This window comes from Lissotriton vulgaris, chromosome 7 (genome assembly GCF_964263255.1).
Source record: "Lissotriton vulgaris chromosome 7, aLisVul1.2, whole genome shotgun sequence".
Classification (NCBI taxonomy): Eukaryota; Metazoa; Chordata; class Amphibia; order Caudata; family Salamandridae; genus Lissotriton; species Lissotriton vulgaris.
In genome coordinates this window covers 114,631,143-114,651,932 of record NC_141695.1, presented here as the reverse complement: position 1 = coordinate 114,651,932, position 20,790 = coordinate 114,631,143, and the positions used below count along the sequence as shown (strand labels likewise).

General features: G+C 49.2%; 1 protein-coding gene across 2 annotated transcripts in view; it reads right to left on the bottom strand.

Annotated features, from left to right (window-relative positions):
* CADM4 (cell adhesion molecule 4) overlaps positions 1-20,790 on the bottom strand; it is a 1,184,622-nt gene that overhangs the window by 353,340 nt on the left and 810,492 nt on the right. For both annotated transcript variants that reach the window (XM_086929780.1, XM_086929781.1), the window contains exon 2: positions 17,461-17,607. In XM_086929780.1, coding sequence (XP_086785906.1) covers positions 17,461-17,607 — 147 coding nt within the window. The remainder of the gene's footprint in view (positions 1-17,460; positions 17,608-20,790) is intronic.

Here is a 20,790-nt window from a genome sequence, read left to right as displayed (position 1 = left end):
ACGGTTGTGTGTGGGGAGTGTAATGTGGTAATCCTAGTGTCTGCTCACATATAACACTAAAATCCAGTTTGAAGCAGCCACAATGCCCCTAATAAAGTCATAGAAAAATGACATCTAAAACAAAGCATGATTTCCCAGCAATAAGATACTGAATACACACAAAATGTATCGGCATCCTGTCTCCTTTCTTTTCAAGTTCACCCCTGTATTATGTGTGAACCCCAGCAGACCTGTCAAGCAAGATTTGACACTCCAGCAGACTTTGACACTATAATGTCACAAAGGAGGCCCAATGTAATTGGTGCTTGACTGGGAGAACAAAGGAAGGGTGTTGCTTTCGCATGCCTGTGACTTGAGAGGCCTCTTTGAAGTTAATCAGATACTGTTCAAAGCCAAATAGGGATCCTGCCTAGGTAACAACAGACCTTACCATAAAAAATCCTATTCCTCTGCTTTGGGAGCAGTTTTCACACCTCTTCAAATGTTAATTACTGGCTGGCAGAAGGGAGAGAACAAATGCTAATGGACTTCCAGAGGACTAAGGCAGGAAAAAGGTATCATTCTAAAAATACATTTTCCCTAATATTTATCAAATAGATGCCTTCACCTTTGAAATTAATTTTTAATAACTATCAAAATAGTTGTTTCATTATTTTCTGACTGTTTCCTATCTGAAAGTAGCATTAATAACAGCAGCATATAACCCAGTGTTTTCCTATGGAAGAAAACACCTTGCTACAGTGTAAATAGCTTTTGGAGCTTTCTCAGTGTAAGGCAGAGGTCTTCAATCTGTGGGGCGCGACCCCCAGGGGGGTCGTGGAGTCCTTGGAAGGGGGTCGCAGATTCTGCCAGAGCACACAGTTCCTGGCGGCTGATCGATCGAAGGCCTCACCGAGGTGTGAAAAACATCAAAGCCTCATTAACATGTAAAAGGTCTTCTAAAGACCTGTCAAGTACTCGGGTGTGGCTGTGTGTGTGTGTCCCTGAAGCCGTTTCTGGGGGAGGAGAGGTGGGAGGGGGGCTGGGGGAGCAGCCTGTAGTGTAGCCCTTTGAGGTCAATGCATATTGCGCGCCTGGAGCTGTGAGTCCCATGACACGTCCCCCGCCCCCAGCAGGGAGGCACAGAGATGCCCTCCCCTGATCGGGAAAGAAGGAAGAAGAGCAGAGAGATACTGACCCCCCCCCCCCCATGAGAGAGGCACAGAAAAGGTGGGTGGATGAATGATGGGTGGATGGATGAAGGATGGATGGATGTGTGAAAAGGTGGGTGAATGAATGATGAATGGATGGATGAAAGGGTGGATGGAAGGATGAAAGGATGGATGGATGAAAGGGTGGATGGATGGAAGGGTGGATGGATGGATGGATGAAAGGATGGATGGATGAAAGGGTGGATGGATGGAAGGATGAAAGGGTAGATGGATGAAGGATGTAGGGATGGATAAAAGGTTGCATGGATGAATAATGGATGGATGGATGTGTGAAAAGATGGGTGGATGAATGATGGGTGAATGGATGGATGAAAGGGTGGATGGATGAAGGATGGATGTATGGATGTAAGGATGAAAGGGTGGATGGGTGAAGGATAGATGGATGAAGGATAGATGTAAGGATGAAAGGGTGGACGGATGAAGGATGAATGGATGGATGAAAGGGTGGATGGATGGATGAAAGGGTGGATGGATGGAAGGATGAAAGGGTGGACTGATGAAGGATGGATGGGTGGAAGGGTGGATGGATATATGGATGGATAAACGGTTGCATGGACGAATGATGGATGTGTGAAAAGGTGGGGGGATGAATGATGGGTGGATGGATGGATGCAAGGATGGACGGATAAAATATGGATGGATGGAAGGATGAAAGGGTAGATGGATGTATGGATGGATAAAAGGTTGCATGGATGAATGATGCATGGATGGATGTGTGAAAAGGTGGGGGGATGAATGATGGGTGGATGGATGGATGAAAGGGTGGATGGATGGATGGATGGATGGATGGATAAAAGGTTGCATGAATGAATGATGCATGGATGGATGTGTGAAAAGGTGGGTGGATGAATAATAGGTGGATGGATGGAAGGGTGGATGGGTAAAGGATGAATGTATGGATGGAAGGATGAAGGGGTGGGTGGATGAAGGATGGATTTATGGAAGTAAGGATGAAAGGGTGGATGGGTGGATGGGTGAAGGATAGATGGATGAAGGATAGATGTATGGATGTAAGGATGAAAGGGTGGACGGATGAAGGATGGATGGATGAAAGGGTGGATGGATGGAAGGATGAAAGGGTGGACGGATGAAGGATGGATGGATGGATGTATGGATGGATAAAAGGTTGCATGGATGGATGAATGATGCATGGGTGGATGTGTGAAAAGGCGGGGGGATGAATGATGGGTGGAACACCTGCATTTCCAGATCCACACCAACCCGAACACCACCCTCAGAGGCACCCTGATCTACCGACCCCCTGGACCACGCACGCAATTCAGCGAGGACATCGCCGACTTCGTCAGCCCGCATGCCCTCCCCTCCGCTGACTACATCCTCCTGGGAGACCTCAACTTCCATCTGGAGAACAACAACGACCGCAACACCAGCACCCTGCTCGACAACCTCGCCAACCTGGGACTCAAGCAACTGGTGTCCACCCCCACCCACCTCGCCGGACACACATTCGACGCAGTCTTCTCTTCCAGCACAGACATCAACTTCAGCCACGCCACAGAGCTTCAATGGACGGACCACAGCTGCGTCCACTTCACCTTCAAGAGAACGACGACCCACCACCACCAGAAACAGGCCGCCCGCAGAAGCTGGAACAAGATCACAGCAGACCAGCTCGCCACCTCCCTGAGCCAGCACCCTCCTGCCAGCTCTGCGAACCCCAGCCAGGCCGCAGACAACCTCACGAAGTGGATCAACAACTGCGCGGACGAACTCGCCCCACTGAGGACCCCGCCTAGCAGACCCGGCAGCAAGAAGGCCCCATGGTTCACCGACGAACTCAAGAGCTCCAAGAAGAACTGCCGAGCCCTCGAGAAAGTCTGGAGAAGGGAACCGACACCGGACAACAGGACCTCCTTCAAACTTGCCACCCGGAAACACCACCAGCTGATCCGCGCCGCCAAGAAAACAGCTTTCAAGGACCGGTTGGACAACAACGCACACAACTGCAAGGAACTCTTCAACATCGTGAAAGAGCTTTCCAACCCCAGCGCAGGAAACAACGACATCACCCCATCGCAAGACCTCTGCAACTCCCTCGCTTCATACTTCCACAACAAGATCGCGGACATACACAACAGCTTCAACAACCAACCAACGCACACCATGACCGAACAACCACCCCTCACCACCACCCTCCACGCCTGGACCCCGATCAGCACCGAAGACACCATCCGCACGATGAACTCCATCCACTCCGGATCACCGACCGACCCCTGCCCTCACCACGTCTTCAACAAGGCCGACGCTGTCATCGCACCCCACCTGCGAGACATCATCAACACATCCTTCGACACCGCCACCTTCCCCGAGAGCTGGAAGCACGCCGAACTCAGCGCTCTTCTCAAGAAACCCACAGCGGACCCCACCGAACTCAAGAATTACCGCCCCATCTCGCTCCTCCCGTTTCCAGCCAAAGTCATCGAGAAGACCGTCAACAAGCAGATGGCCGCCTTCCTCGAGACGAACGGATCCCTCGACCCCTCACAGTCCGGCTTCCGAGCCAACCACAGCACCGAGACCGCCCTCATCGCCGCCACCGATGACATCCGAGCCCTGATGGACAATGGAGAAACAGCGGCCCTCATCCTCCTAGACCTCTCCGCGGCATTCGACACGGTCTGCCACCGCACCCTAGTACGGCGCCTCAGCAACATCGGCATCCAGGACAAGGCGCTGGAATGGATCATCTCCTTCCTCGACGGAAGAACACAGAGAGTCCGCCTACCACCGTACAAGTCAGAGGCCTCAGAAGTCATCTGCGGCGTCCCCCAAGGATCATCTTTGAGCCCCACCCTCTTCAACGTCTACATGAGCCCCCTCGCGGCCATCGTACGCAAACACAACCTTAGCATAATCTCCTACGCCGACGACACCCAGCTGATCCTCTCCCTGACCAACGACCCCGCCGCCGCCAGAGCCAACCTGCACGAAGGGATGAAAGAGGTAGCCGAGTGGATGACGACCAGCCGCCTGAAACTGAACTCGGACAAGACGGAGGTCCTCATCCTGGGGTCCTCACCCTCCGCCTGGGACGACTCCTGGTGGCCTCCCGCCCTGGGCACCGCACCCAAACCGACAGACCATGCACGAAACCTGGGCGTCATCCTGGACTCCTCCCTCTCCATGACCAGGCAAGTCAACAACGTCTCCTCGGCGTGCTTCAACATCCTACGCATGCTACAGAAGATCTTCTGGTGGATCCCCACCGAGACCAGGAAGACCGTCACCCAGGCCCTCGTCACTAGCCGACTGGACTACGGCAACGCCCTCTACGCCGGTACCACCGCCAAGCTCCAGAAGAGCCTCCAGGGGATCCAGAACGCCTCAGTCAGACTCATCCTCGACATCCCACGAACCAGTCACATCTCCGGACATCTGAGAGACCTTCACTGGCTCCCCGTCAACAAAAGAATCACCTTCCGCCTCCTCACCCACGCACACAAAGCCCTACATGACCAAGGCCCGAGCTACCTCAACAGCCGAGTCAACTTCTACGCTCCCAAACGCCACCTCCGATCAGCCGACCACGCCCTCGCCGCCGTCCCCCGCATCCGAAGAGCGACTACAGGAGGAAGGTCCTTCTCCTACCTGGCCGCCAAGACCTGGAACTCCCTCCCGACCGACCTGCGCCTGACCCAAGACCACCTCTCCTTCAGGAAGAAGCTGAAGACCTGGCTGTTCGAGCAGTAGCGGCTCCCCCCCCCCCCCCCCCCCAGCGCCTTGAGACCCTACGGGTATGTAGCGCGCTTTATAAGTGTCAATGATTTATTGATTGATTGATGGATGGATGAAAGGGCGGGTGGATGGATGCATGGATGAAAGGGTGGATGGATGAAGGATGGATGTATGGATGGGAGGATGGGAGGATGAAGGGGTGGATGGATGGATGGATAAAAGGTTGCATGGATGAATGATGGATGGATAAAAGGTTGCATGGATGAATGATGGATGGATAAAAGGTTGCATGGATGAATGATGGATGGATGTGTGAAAAGGTGGGTGGATGAATGATGGGTGGATGGATGGAAGGGTGGAGGGGTAAAGGATGGATGTATGGATGGAAAGATGAAAGTGGATGGATGAAGGATGGATGGATGGATGGAAGGATGAAAGGATGGATGGATGTGTGAAAGTGTGGGTGGATGAATGATGGATGGATGTGATGAGGTCTAACAGGCGCATTTATGGTTGTCAAAAGATGATGATGAGGAGTACCAGTTTCTAGAAGCTTTTGTCAGAAGGGGGTCCTTACCCCTAAAAAGGTTTTACAAGGGGGTCTCGGCATCAAAAAGTTTGAAGACCTCTGGTGTAAGGACATGTTTAAGATTACATTCCTACATATCGTACTTTTAATTACCATGTATCCAACCTTATATAAAATTAGGCCTAAACAGATGCATTAGGGATATGTAAACATTATAAACATGTAAAATGAAGGTCTTTACTTGTCAAAAGGGGTTATTTTGACAGGTTGAATTTCCCTTTTTTTTTTTGATTTTATTATATTTTATTGCAAGTTGATCAGGTTACAAGCATTTTTAGTACTGAATAAACGAAGCATAAAAGCAAGACAGTAGTGAATGTTTCATATATAGGACAAAGATTGCATGAGAAAAAAGGAAAATAAAGAAATACAGACATAACATTTTCCAGTCGGAATTATACATTGAATGGGCGGCAATTAATGACTCAAAAGAAAAAAAAGATAGATGGCCAAACCTCTGGCCCACTTTCCCCCTCCATCCATCGCTCTGCCGGTTCCCAAATTTGTATTCCCATTGCCCTTCTTTTACGTCCTTTCGTTCTAAATACTGCACGTTCCAAAATATACCTTGCCAGCAGACGCCCTCTCCGAGCAGAAAAAGAGGGTGGGTCTGGACTGATCCAGTCTTGAGTCACACATAAGCAAAAGATCCCAACAGAGATAAATAACAGCTTTTTGTGATCGTCTACCATGGATGTAGAAGAAACTCCAATCAAAACAAGCTGTGATGTGAGTATTACAGGGATTCCAAGTATCAAAGAGAGAAAATGTTGTATTTCTGATAGGATTTTGCTTAAATGGGGACAAAGAAAAAACATATGTACGATGTCCGCTGCATGCAAGCCACATCTATTACAAGCAATACCAACTGAGGAACCCCATTTTGAGATGTTGTCTGGCGTATAATAAAGATCATACAGTACCATGTAATGCTGAGCTCTACTCCTTCCTGAAAACAGAATAGAGTTGGCTAAATGAATGGATTCCTCCATCTTAATGGAGTCCAATCTCAATTTCTCAGCCCAGAGATTTTGTCTGAAAAGTAAGTCATCTGAGTGTAGAGACAACAGCAGGTTGAATTTCCAGTTTAAAACTGCAACAGCCAGGCTACAAACCGTAGGCCTGCCGTCATGCTTGCGTGTCACTGGAGTGGATGGCACAATGGATGCTGCGGTCCACTTGCAACATTTAATTTAGAGGCTCGGGGTTCTCATATACTAGGGATTAAGTGGTTAGTTAAACATGACAATCAGGGGCTTAGGCAGAATTTTGACTCCACCTCCAGATCTGACGTCACCTATGAATACGGCCTGAATATGTCCTCGGGTTCAGCCACCAGCATATGGCATCAGAAGGCTCCAAAGAACGCTAGTGCAAAGGCAGCTTCTGATTGGATTTGATTTTGGGTTGCATATATAGCACTCGAAAGCCCTGGGGTGTCTGAAACTGAATGGGTTGCTATACTCTCACAGGCCAGCTTGTCCTTAAGGAGGAGTCCAATGGTGCCAGTAGGGACATTATGCGAAGCCCTTGCAGCCCTCAGTGGTCACCGGGGGAAATGAAGGCATCCCGTCGTAGGGGTAGGCAGCACCATGCAGCCGCCCGCGTGCCCAGGCTCACTACATGGGACGAGAACCCCAATATTCCTACTACTTTATAAACACTTTGAGCCACGTCCTTACCTGTTTGCCGTCATGCTTGGGCACGCGCCTCGAGTACGCAATCACGTGCACTACGCACTGAGTGTCCGCGGTGACGCAAACACACATATCCACCCAGTTTCACTTTCAAGATGACCTCCACACACACACACTCACGTGTACACATGTCCGTGGCACATTCACGCTCACAATCTTGCCTCAGCCCATCATAATTGTGTGCACTCCACAAGTATACAAGTCTTTCACAAAAACGCACTCCCTTGCAAGCACACACACACACAAAGTCAAAGAATTGTATATGAGGTCAATAAGTGACCATATAGGCACAAAATAAAAACAGTAAACACACTATGTGTGCACATGTCCATTATGCACACCCACTTCTCGCATTTATAATCATGTCGCCACTTAGACACACATGCACTCAATGCAGATATAAAAACACCTCTCATAGCGACACGTGCACAAATCCTTGGTGCACACACACACAAAACAGGTATTGAATATCGACACCCCTCCAATGAGCGCACGTTATCCTCGTGTTCGTGCACACAAACAGCATCTCGACCTTCATTAGTGCACAAAGTTGATGTGCGAGACGCGCCTGCGCTGGTTGCGCACAGACTCCTGTCCTGCGCCTCTTCTAGGTGGCTCGTTTTCATATCACAATCTTCCACCCCGGCCCCTTCTGCGCCCCCTTCCCCCCAGGCCTCGCGGGTATGCTTGCTCTCACTGCACACGGTGTTAATCACCATAAAATTGCATCTCTTCCAAGTCTAGGTTTGAGCAAACAGCTAAAAATACCCGTTTAATCACGCGCGAAAATGTCGTCACTGGCGGCTATGGCGGCCAGCGAATCGCATCATGGTGCCAACTGTGCCAGCCTGGTCTCATCCGTGCCCCTTGGAGCAGGAAGGGGGGCGTTCATGCAAATCCACCCAAGGGGGCAAGCAGACCTTCTGAGCATGGAGACAGGGCAGCCCATGGGCGTGGGGCCAGGGCTGACTCACAATGCGGCGGGCCCTCCATCACGGTGGAGGAGCGGCGCCCTACTACCACCACCCGCAAATAAAACCATAATAAAATTAGTTTCTAATCCCCCTTGCCCCGCCCCCAGGATTCTGATGCGTTTGGGGGCGGGTCCAGGGATGACACTGTGGTGGGGGAGGACTAGTGCACTCCCTTGTCTCTTCACTGCGCATGAGGTGTTTGGCCGCCGTCTCAGGCTGGCCAAACACATCATGCGTTGTGAAGCTCTCTCCAGCCCCAGCCATGTTGCTGGAGAAAGCAGGCACAGGCTCCCAGTCTTCCTAGGAGCGCAAAGTCATAGCTCAGGGAAATCCTGACGCTGCTTCCCTGCAGTGATTTAGAAAAGGGGGTGGTGATGAACAGAGTGTCTGAGTTAAACAGACCACTCTTACCCAGTCCAAAGATCAGGGCTTGATCCATCACCGTTATTTATCTCACTGCCCCATCCCAGCTCAGAACCTGGCTATATGCAAATCAGTCTGTCCCTGGCCCAGTGCATCATGGGAACAGGGCAGACTAAACTACCAAGCCAATTCTTCACCAGAAAGGAGACAAGCTACCGGGGACCGGTTTCTGGCATTTCAGCCTTCTTCGGCCCGGCTTGCTTGAATCCTGATGGAGCAGTGAGAAAGGGACTCATGTCTGAGTATACCCTGCCACACCTATAGTGGCCAAAAACGATTTAGAAAAGGGGGTGGTGATGAACAGAGTGTCTGAGTTAAACAGACCACTCTTACCCAGTCCAAAGATCAGGGCTTGATCCATCACCGTTATTTATCTCACTGCCCCATCCCAGCTCAGAACCTGGCTATATGCAAATCAGTCTGTCCCTGCAGTGTCATGATTGGCCGCAGTGCAGTCTGGGAGCCTGTCCCAGACGCAGGAAGAGCGGAACGGTGCAGACTGCAGAGGTGGCGGCTGTGATGAGGTAAGTTTATTTAACTTTTATCTTATAATTGGGTCCCCTGACCCTCCCAAGCCCAACCAGCTCCCTTCTCCGGCACGCCCCGCCACTTTGGCTTGGGGTGGGCCGTGAGTGCGTGGCCAGGATTATATTTTGACACACACAACTGTGTTCGTTCCGCGTACAAAAATAGATCCACGTTGTTCAATTGGGAAAAGAAAACGACTATTATCCAGCTCTTCCTGGACATCAAGTTCCGATCCTTGGAGTCAGGGCTATCTTAAACCCAAGGTGCACCAGTCTCGCTGCAGGACTTCTGGGATTGGTAGTCCTATGTTTTGAGTGAAGATCACTGGATGTGACACAAGCAGTCATGGCTCCTCCATATCTTTCCAGATGTGTAGCCAACCGACACTAGATGTATTCATGTAACATTTAAGGGTTAATTAGAGGGCGCTGAGGGGCGGCATGACAGGAGGGGGGATATAACATGGGCCAGCTGAGGCAGCTACTCCTCTTGTTACGAACAGGCCATCTTCATGATCCTTTATGTGTTCAGTGGCGGCTGGTAAGGTAGGGGAGTAGTGAGGAGGGTGGGGGTTGGATAAAAAAAAATCACATTTACCTGATCTCACCACATCTCTCTCTCCCCTGAGCCAATCACAACCCTGCAATGCAGCATTGTGATTTGTCTGAGTGCTGTGGTTCAGCGCTCAGCCAGGAAACAGGTCCTGGGCATGTTCTCCATGCAGGCTGTAATCCAGCCTGCAAGGAGAACATGCAAAGTGCACATGAATGTTTGACCGGCCTGAGAGGGCAGGTCAAACATTCATGCGCACTTTACAGAGTGCACGACCACTCCTTCCCCCTGACATCAGGGTGCGAGGCTCCGTCCGCCTTAGCCTGACCATACAAAAAATAACATGCTAGTAACCTCAGCTATTATCTTTTAATATTTTCATTTACACTGCTCCGTGAGGAGTGGGGCGACGCTCCTCCACCTTAGCGGATGAGCCGCCACTGTGTGTTACATCCTCTTCACAGTCATTACATATTCTGCATACCAAAGCTTCTTTTACTGACCTACTTGAGATTAAAGAGATCAACTCAGGGTTACAGCAACAAAAATATTCAAATCTTTAATCAAATCTAGATTTATTCTCCAAACCTTACATCTTCAATTCATAGCGCGAGATAAAACTGTTTATGAATGACCATGTTGCCACTCTATAGATTTTCTTCAGAGCAACTCTTTGTATCTCAACCCAAGATACACTAATACTTCGAGTCGACATCCACTGAACGCCATCAGGGAAAGGTAAGTCATGCAAGATACACTAACATTTCGAATCAGCCTCCCCTAAATTCCATCAGGGACAAGTAAGTCAGCCAAGATACACTAACACTTCGAGTTGACCTCCCCTGAACTCCATCAGGGAAAGGTAAATCAGCCAAGCTATACTATCATTTCAAATCGACCTCCCCTGAACGCCATTGGGGACAGGTAAGTCAGCCAGGATACACTAACACGTCAAGGCAACTTCACCTGAACTCCACCAGGGACAGGTAAGTCAGCCAAGATACACTAACACGTCAAGTCGAACTCCCCTGAACTCCATCAGGGACAGGTAGGTCAGCCAAGATACACTAACACGTCAAGTCGACTTCACCTGAACTACATCAGGGACAGGTAAGTCAGCCAAGATACACTAACACGTCAAGTCGACTTCACCTGAACTACATCAGGGACAGATAAGTCAGCCAAGATACACTAACATGTCAAGTCGACTTCACCTGAACTCCATCAGGGACAGGTAAGTCAGCCAAGCTATACTATCATTTCAAATCGGCCTCCCCTGAACGCCATTGGGGACAGGTAAGTCAGCAAGGATACACCAACACGTCAAGTTGAATTCCCTTGAACTCCATCAGGGACAGGTAGGTCAACCAAGATACACTAACATGTCACCTGAACTCCATCAAGGACAGGTAAGTCAGCCAAGATACACTAACACGTCAAGTCGAACTTCCCCTGAACTCCATCAGGGACAGGTAAGTCAGCAAAGAAATAAGCCATAGAAATCATAACACTGACCCATCTGCTAATCGATAAATTATATGCCTCATGACCTTGATCTTTAACACCAAATCTCCCAAGCACATGATCTGTTTTTCTAAAACTACTAGATCTGTCCATCTAGGAAATGCCACAATTCCTCTTCTTTCAAAGCTGGTACAGGAAAGAAAACCAGCAACAAAACCTCCTGGTCGTAATTACATTTGGAAGAAAACTTAGGGCGAAAGGCAGAATTATGCCAAAATACAATTCCATCTTCTAAAGTATGTGAAAAATGGAAATCTGCACAATAATACCCCAAGTTCTGTAATGCTTCTAGCTGAAGTCATTGCTACCAAAAACTCTATTTTCATAATGAAGAATTTTAGGTCCACAAAATCCCCTCAATTTCCTAACCACTAGGAATAGTTGGGACAGAGGAAGACACTGCAGCGTTCCAACAAGAGAAGGTGTCAGAGCAATTTTCCAACAAGGCCCCGCCGCCATATCTTACGCCCCTGGGAACCAAGATCTATCCATAAAAGAGTCCTTTTCAAGATCCTTGTAATCACCGACATAGCTTTTAAATTATCAGGATCAAATACCTTTGGGCCAGATTTAAACCGTATGTGATGCCGCGCCCCCTCAGATCCTCAGCAGCAAATCTCCTCAAGCCTCTTAGTTTTAGGTGTATCTCAAAGGGGGAACATCAGTGGCAGTTTTAGGACCTAAAGCCTGGAATCTCCTTCCTGGCCATCTCTGTTTCATTCAGAAGAACTACATTTTAGGAAAGCCTTGAAAGCCTGGATCTTTGGAGCCTCAGACGCCTTATATCTCTAACTTATCTGATGGCTGCAGCTCTGAACCTTATACACGGGCCACATAGTGCCATGATGCACCTAGGAGTGATAGTTGCGCTCTATAAAATATATACATACATACGTACGTACAAGATCTGCGCGGCCAAATGGTATCACTGCTATCCCTTTTGATTTCTCCTTTATCTTCCGAAGTAAACGTGGGGTAATTGGAATGGGAGGCAGAGTCGCACTGGGACGGATAATAGGCGCTAATTCACCCATCTGATGCCTATGAGAGTCTTAGATTTTGATAAGATGAGTTTCAGGTGCTGGATTCGCATTTGATGGTCCATGGCTTAGAGGCAACGAGCTTGGACAAGGCGGTTGAAGTACACTTGACTTCCCTGCTTGAGGATGATCTGTGTGTTAACAGGCTGAACTAAGTGTTGAAAAGTAGTGGTAAGATCTTGTGACACACCAGAGCTAGTTTGGAATGGAGTAGACAACAAAATCGGAAGTGAAAAAAGATTTATCTGCTAACCAGGCAGGAGGAGATCCAATTTATGCCAACATCTTAAAGTTTATTTAGCAGAGTGGGACAGTGGACTACCCCAAAGGCAGCAGAAAGGTCCAGACGCAGTGTATGGTAAGTCCAGTCTTGCCAGCTGTGCTTTTCAGGTGAAGAAGACAGAGTGTTGCATTTCTCCATCAACACAGAAGGAAGTTTGACCATGGGAGAATAGGATGTTCTCTTCCGGGGATTTGGCGGTGTGAGTGAAGGCAGCTCTTGTAATCGGTTTACAAAGGAATGCCCTGTTGGAGATTGGTTTGTACCTGGTTGAATCAACTGGATGCAGTACCTTCTTTGTGATTGGCTTGGTGTAAAAGGTCTTCAGGGGGTTGAGAGGATGGCAGATTTTAGACAGTCTTAGATGGAGGCTCTGGCCTGGATGGCAGTATTAGTGTCCTTGAATGTGAGGTGGGCCTCTTAAAGATGTCTAACTGGGACTTCAGCCTTGACAAATTCTTTGAATTGGGCAGGTAAGAGTTACTTGAAAGTAGGCCTGGGAGGTAAATTCCATTCCGCTTGCAGAATTTTGCCAATTCCGCGTTTCCCTTGGAACGCGAATTTGCCTAAAATTCCGTGATCCGCGGCATAGCGGACTTTTTCCCTTGTTTTCTCTTTTAAAATGCGTTTTTGGGTGCATGTTAGCGACTTATCGGGATCCCTGCGTTCACGAATGAGTTTTCCTATCCGTTCGCGTGCACGCAAGATTTTGGTAGCTGGCCGCGTGATCCCGCGAGAGTGTGTGATCGTGAACATGTCATTCGGACGTCCCAGTGGATATATGCGGTCGCGAAGAGGAAACATGCATCGAGAGCAGGCGGGAAGAATGAAACAAGATGGCTGTGCCAATTGGCGACCGCATGGGCAAGTTCGCGAGATATTTTCCCCTGAGCACGCAAATAGCATCCCCGAACAGGAAAGATGCATCGCGGACGGGCGGAACAAGCAATTCCGTGTGCTCGCGGAATTCTGCGTAGCTCACGGAGATTTTTTACAGTTTTGTGGATCTTTGCATAACCCGACTACGCAAATTCCGCCTAACCCTAAGTTTCCACAATCTCTTGTGTGGCAGCGGCCACTGGTTTGTGCTTTGTTGAGTGAGTCTGGGTTGGTCACACTACGCGTTCAAGCCTCTCACTTATGTGAAGGAGGCTGTGGGTTTGGTCACATCAAGGAAGGCACCAGTGAATGCTGATTGACTCGTTTTAGGCCTGTAAATTAGTAGGAATGAGTGATTGAAGGTGGAGATAGGGAAGTGGCTTGCATTTGGCAGCAAAAACCTCTTATAAACCGTCTGAAACGAGCAACAAAAATAAAGCTGCATTTTGGTGCCACACTAGAGGTTTAAGGTGCTACACAACTGCTGATAACACGAGGACTTCATGGCTCCGATCCCACAGAGCTTGCATTGGTAATGGCTTCGTGGCATGCAGCACACATAAGTTCTTGAGATGCATGTTTTTCAGATACCACTTCTTCCGGTTCAAATCCAAACCAGAGGATCCATTGTAAAGTGTTTTTCTCAAATGGATGGGGTGGGTTTCCCTTTTATGTACAAATGAGCCAAGTGGATTAGATCATATCATCTTTTAAAGATGGGTTAATCCGAAAAGGCTGCGCTTGTCGGGTTCTATGAAGAGTGCACGCGCTCAGTGCTTCAGAACACAGTACAAAGCACAACCAAACCTTGTCGTGAGACAGAAGAGAAAGGGAGAGGAAGGATGCTTTGTTGTAGGGGATGCTGCGGGGATGCACAAAAGAGCCTCTACTCCTGCTCAACTTCCCCTACTAATGCCTCATTCATATTCCATCCCACCGCTGCGCCAACATGGGGCGACGAAGAAAGCGCGAGGGAGAGACAGAAGCCACACACTGCTGCAGGAAAACGCTTTAAGCCTACAATTGTAATGGGAACGGAGTGTAATTAGCAGATGCTTGTTTCTGCACCTCATAGTGCCACAGTGAACCCCCTCAGAGCCCGGATGGAGGGGGACATCGAACAGAGGGGCAGGGAAAGAGGGTGGGGGGACAAGTCCGTGGGAAGGAGGAAATAGCCTCCTGGAAAGAGTGGCCCTTCCATAAGACGTTGGCATCACGTCGGGCTGGCGCTGGCAGAGCATTGGGGAGAGGAGTTGGCCTGAGGTGTAGGGTGGTCGACCTCGAATCTGAGGAACTGGGTTCGAGTCTCGGCAATGACGCTCAACATCCTGTGATTCTGGGCAAATCACTTAATCTCCCCGTGCCTAACAAAACTGAATGTGTCCTCATGTAATGCAACTGGTGCTATGTAAAGCGCTCTGATACCCAATTCGGGTCAAGTTTGTGCTATATAAAACTAGGTAAAAAAAATAAAAAAGGGAGCAAGACGTAGGGAAAGAAGGAAAAACATTAGCATCCATCCATCCATATACCATCCTTGCATCCATCCACCCCCCACCCATCCATGCACCCATCCACCCATACACCCATCCGCCAGCACCCGCCACCCAGCACCCATCCATACATCCATCCACCCATACACCCATCCCTCCATCCATCCCCCAGCAACCATCCATGCATCCATCCCCCCCACCCAGCAACCATCCATGCATCCATCCACCCATCCACCCATACACCCATCCATCCACCGATCCATCCGCCAGCAGCCATCCATGCATCCATCCACCCCCCACCCAGCACCCATCCATGCATCCAGCCACCCATACACCCATACACCCATCCGTCCATCCCCCAGCACCTATCCATGCATCCATCCACCCCCACCCAGCACCCATCCATGCATCCATTCACCCATACACCCATCCATCCATCAATCCACCAGCACCCAAACCCCCCACCCAGCACCCATCCATGCATCCATCCACCCCCCACCCAGCACCCATCCATGCATCCATTCACCCATAAACCCATCCATCCATCCATCCGCCAGCACCCACAACCCCCACCCAGCACCCATCCATGCATCCATCCACCCATAAACCCATCCATCCATCCATCCGCCAGCACCCACAACCCCCACCCAGCACCCATCCATGCATCCATCCACCCATACACCAATACACCCATCCATCCACCCATTCATCCGCCAGCACCCATCCATGCATCCATCCACCCATACACCCATCCATCCCCCAGCACCTATCCATGCATCCATCCACCCCCCACCCAGCACCCATCCATGCATCTATCCACCCATACAGCCATACACCCATCCATCTACTGATCCATCTGCCAGCAGCCATTCATGCATCCATCCACCCATACACCCATCCATCCATCCCCCAGCACCCATCCATACATCCACCCATACACCCACCCATCCATCCATCCATCCATCCATCCATCCCCCAGCACCCATCCATGCATCCATCCATCCATCCATCCGCCAGCACCCATCCATGCATCCAGCCACCCACACACCCGTTGGAAAAGCCCGTTTCTGCATTGAAGAATTTTCTGTTTGAAAAGGCAGTTTAAAAAGCAACTGTTTGCATGTTTGTATTTGTTTGGCGTGACACTCTGCCTTTTGAATAAATCCCTCGAATTTTCTTTTGGAAAAGCCCTCTGTTGGAAAAGCCCGTTTCTGCCGTTTAAAAAACAACTATTTGCATGCCACCTTAACATCGCATGTGTTGTAATTGCATGCGATGTTAATGGCCTCGCGCGGTCGTAGTAATAGCATGCGATGTGAACGACCATGCGATGTCAAAGTCGCGGTTCGAAAGCACCGCAATGTTTTGACCCCGATGTATTAGGTGTTTCCCGAGCTTCTGGACACATAACCTCTGGATGTTAGGGCCCCTGGATATATGGGATACAAATTGAAGGGATGCTGAGAATATAAATTGAATAAATAAATGTTCCTCTCCCCTACAAACGAATATAAGCTTCTATGCACATAAAGGGCCCGAATCACAAAAGTAATCTGAGTCAAAATCCTATTTTTATGACTTTCGGTAGTCACAAAAGGCATTTAGTAGTAGTAAAGTTAGGATTCCTAACTTTACTACAACTAAATTGAGACAAAATCCTACTTGTAAATCCCTTTTGTGAATACCAAAAGTCGTAAAGTTAGGATTTTGTCTGATTACTTTTGTGATTACTTTTTTGAATCTGGCCCATTGTGAGGATGCCATTGATTCTGGGTCAATGGCTGCTTCAGTTGACACTAGCCACACAGCCAAGTGCTTTGTCACGGCATCACAGAACCGTACCCTCCCCCTCCCCCAAGTGTGCAGCATAAAACCCAGACCCTGCATCCCTTTGATCAGACGTCCTCTATTAGAATTTTTAAAGGTCCTCTCTGGTGAGTTGTGGGCCACCCCCAGCTCGCAGTCTGTGGGCGCAGACCACTCAAGAGGCTGAGCTCTACTTTACCCATGTGCGCCAGACGTCTTGAAGGGTTGGTGGGTTTAATGTACTCAAACTCCTAACTACTGATAGGCCTTCTGTCTGTGGCAGTCTTAATTCAGAGTTTCTCAACCACACCGGCACTCGTAAAAGGCAGCCAGTGGGTGACCAGATGTGGGCTTGAAGCCCCCAAAGGTTGACTCTTAAGCCAGAAGACTAAAGTTCTTACCCACATGAGCCCATTGGGTGATCCAGAACAAATCACCTACCCACTCCGGTCCTCTTGGCGCATTATCCTTCTGTGCGTAGCTGGCCACCTTCAGACACAGGCCAGCTTCAAACTCTGCCTATAAGTTTGGCATTGACATGGTAGATACAAGTGGGAGTTTACATCCTCGGCTCATTAACTTGACCGTTTCCTGCAATAAACTTATTTTTCATTCAGAACTTCTCCATTCAGTTACTTCAACCACCCCGGCCCCACCAAGACCCCCAAATGTAAGGATCACGGAGAGCATCCCGGGGTCATGTGAACCCAGCAGCCACCATGGACTTCTACCTCCATGACCCTCCAGTCCCACAAAGCTCAAACTCACCGCGTGTGCCGTTGAAGAAGAGGGTCTGCCGCGATGGGTTCTGGATCACCACGATGGACCCGTCGTACTGGTGCAACTTGCAGTTGATCTCCGCTTCACCTCCTTCCACCACCGTGACGTTCTCGGCCTTCACTTCCTGGCCCAGAGCTGGTGAGAGAAGAAAGAGAGTCTGGTGAGGCAAGATAGAGAGACATCCCATGAGAATATCTCACGTACATCCAACAGAAAGCCTAAGTTATGTTAAGTTATGTTATGCTTTATTTGTAAAGTGCACGTACACCAGATTGGTTTCATGGCGCTACTCTAAAGAGTGCTTAGTCCTGGGATGTTACTCGTATGCTTGTCTAAATAACCATGTCTTTAGGAGCCTTCGAAAACTCATAAGGTCTGTGCAGGATCTGATTTCTAGAGGCCGGGAATTCCAATGTCTGGGGCCTAGTATGGCAAACCTTGTTCCACCGAAACGCTTCAATTTTAAGGAAGGTTGAGTCAGGAAATGCATGAGGGCAGATCGCAGATTGCGGGTCAGAGTGCATCTTTCAATACGACTGTCAACAAATTTGGGGCTTCTACCATTCAGGGAGTTAAAGATAATGCATCCCACCTTAAAGGCGCATCTCTGAGTTATGGGGAGCCAATGCAGCTTCCTCAGGAGGGGAGTGACATGTTGACGCCTATTTTCCTAAAGAATCAGTCTTGCTGCCTGTTTCTGCACCAGTTGAAGACGTGGGTGAGATAAGCAGGAATGCCAAATGTGACATAAAGAGGCCATCACTCTGCTCCCAACAGCCCACCCTCGACCAAACATTTACAGCCAGCCAAACCGCGCCTACACCACCTCTAGACATCACCAACCAAGGGCATTTAACTCCACAGACACCTCAAACACAGACCAGCAGCTCACCGCCACCCAACCAGAGACAAACTGGGCCACAACATCCAAAAATCCAAGGGTGCTGGAGCATTTCTCAAGGTGGGGGTGCTGCCACCAATGGCACTTAAATTAAATCAGAGGGACCGTGAAAAACCCGAGCATTGCTCAAAGGACAAGTGTAGGAAACGAGCCACGCCCATTCCGCAGGGCAAGGGTGTGGTAAGAAGCCTGTAGTACATTCTTGCAAATATGTGTCTAAACCAGGGTGTTGCAGCGCACTGTCCCTTACAGAGAGAACCTTTTACAGTGAAACAGGCTCTTGAAATGGACACTGGTTTTCCATCACACATGCAGATTTACTGAAAAAACCACGAGAGGCACAACCGATAGATAATATCTGAAAATCAGATTCTGAAGACATTCATCATTCGCACATCACGAGAGTCAGTCTATTCATGTCTTCCCATCCAATTGAGATCTCTGTTTCCATAACACTTCAGAATTACAAAAAAATGTGCTTTGTTTGTGCTTTCCTTGCTGCTGATACATTTTGAAATGTTTCTACAGTTCATTTAGATATTTATATTAAGTGTCACAAAACATTAACATTAAATCCTACGGCCTGTCCTTCCCTGCACCCCTGCAGTCTCAACCTGCCAGGTATTCGCATCACAAAACCCTCTAACGTTTCAGTCCGAGCAGAAAACTAAACCCCATTCCTATGTTAAAAGAACAAGGAGCAGGTGGCCCGAAGTGATTGGCTGACATTTGACCCCGGTCTTTGAATTTAAATTTTAGTTCACGTTCTGACTTCCAGTAGGGTTATTTTGGGGGTGCTGTCGCACCCGACGCACCCTTACTTCCAGAGCCTATCATGACAGGACAACACAGGTTCCAGTATGTAATGGTAACTGGTATGGAAGAGAGCTGGCGAGACAAGCCGGACAGCAGTACGAAGCACCACAAATCACAGCCGGCGCTCTGTACAAACAACAACACGTCACCCCTGCGCCCTGAACACAAGTCTGATCAGCATGAGTCCCGGCCTGCTCCCCGCCGGGTCCATCCACTCTCCCCTGGCCAGCAAAGCTCCGCGCCAGAGGGGCTCAAGCATTTCAACATTAGAGGCCGACACCGGGCGTGGGGCCGGCATCGGAGGAGGAAGGAGGGGAGGGGGGGGGGGGGGGGGGCGTCATCGGTGGGGGCAGTGATGCATTCACCGAGCACTAGAAAAAGCCCCCGTCCAGCATGTGTGTCATAAACAATTCCTTTGGCGTGTTACTGTATTGCAATGACGAGTGATTGCTGTCGGTAGAGGGTAGACTTAATGGATACTTAATTTGTCCACAATTCGAATCAATAAACAGAACTGACTAATGTTGGCTACAGGCAGAGGAGGGGGGGGAGGGGCTCGGGGGGGACGGGGGAGGGGGGTCAAAGATACAGGGAGATGGAATCCGCAGAGCACAGGCGCGGTCTGATTCAATGGTACGTATGTTAGACAACTCTCTTTGACATTGTTAGGCAGTCTTTTGTGTGCAGGACACTAGACACACTACACACATCCGGATACTAAACACGCTGCACACATTCAGAAACCAGACACGCTGCACACATTTGGAAACTAGATATGCCGCACACATCCAGATACTAGACATGCTGCACATGTCCGGATACTAGACACACTGCACACCTTTGGAAACTAGACACACTGCACACCTTTGGAAACTAGACACACTGCACACGTTTGGAAACTAGACACACTGCACACCTTTGGAAACTAGACAAGCTGCACACATTCGATACTTAGCACTTCACACACGTCCGGATACTAGACACACTGCACACCTTTGGAAACTAGACAAGCTGCACACCTTTGGAAACTAGACAAGCTGCACACATTCGATACTAGACACTTCACACACGTCCGGATACTAGACACACTGCACACCTTTGGAAACTAGACAAGCTGCACACATTCGATACTAGACACTTCACACACGTCCGGATACTAGACACACTGCACACCTTTGGAAACTAGACACACTGCACACCTTTGGAAACTAGACACACTGCACACCTTTGGAAACTAGACAAGCTGCACACATTTGATACTAGACACTTCACACACATCCAGATACTAGACAAGCTGCACACATTCGGGCACTAGACACGATGCAGACATTCGTATACTAGACCCACCACACACATTCAGATACTAGAGATGCCGCACACGCTCAGGTACTAGACATGCTGCACACAACCGGATATTAGACACACTGCGCACATCAGAATAGAAGACACGCCGCACACATTCAGATACTAGACACGCCGCACTTGTCCGGGAACTGGACACGCCACACACATTCGGATACTAACACGCCGCACACATTCGGATACTAGACATGCCACACACGCCCAGGTACTAGACACGCCGCACACATTTGGATACTAGC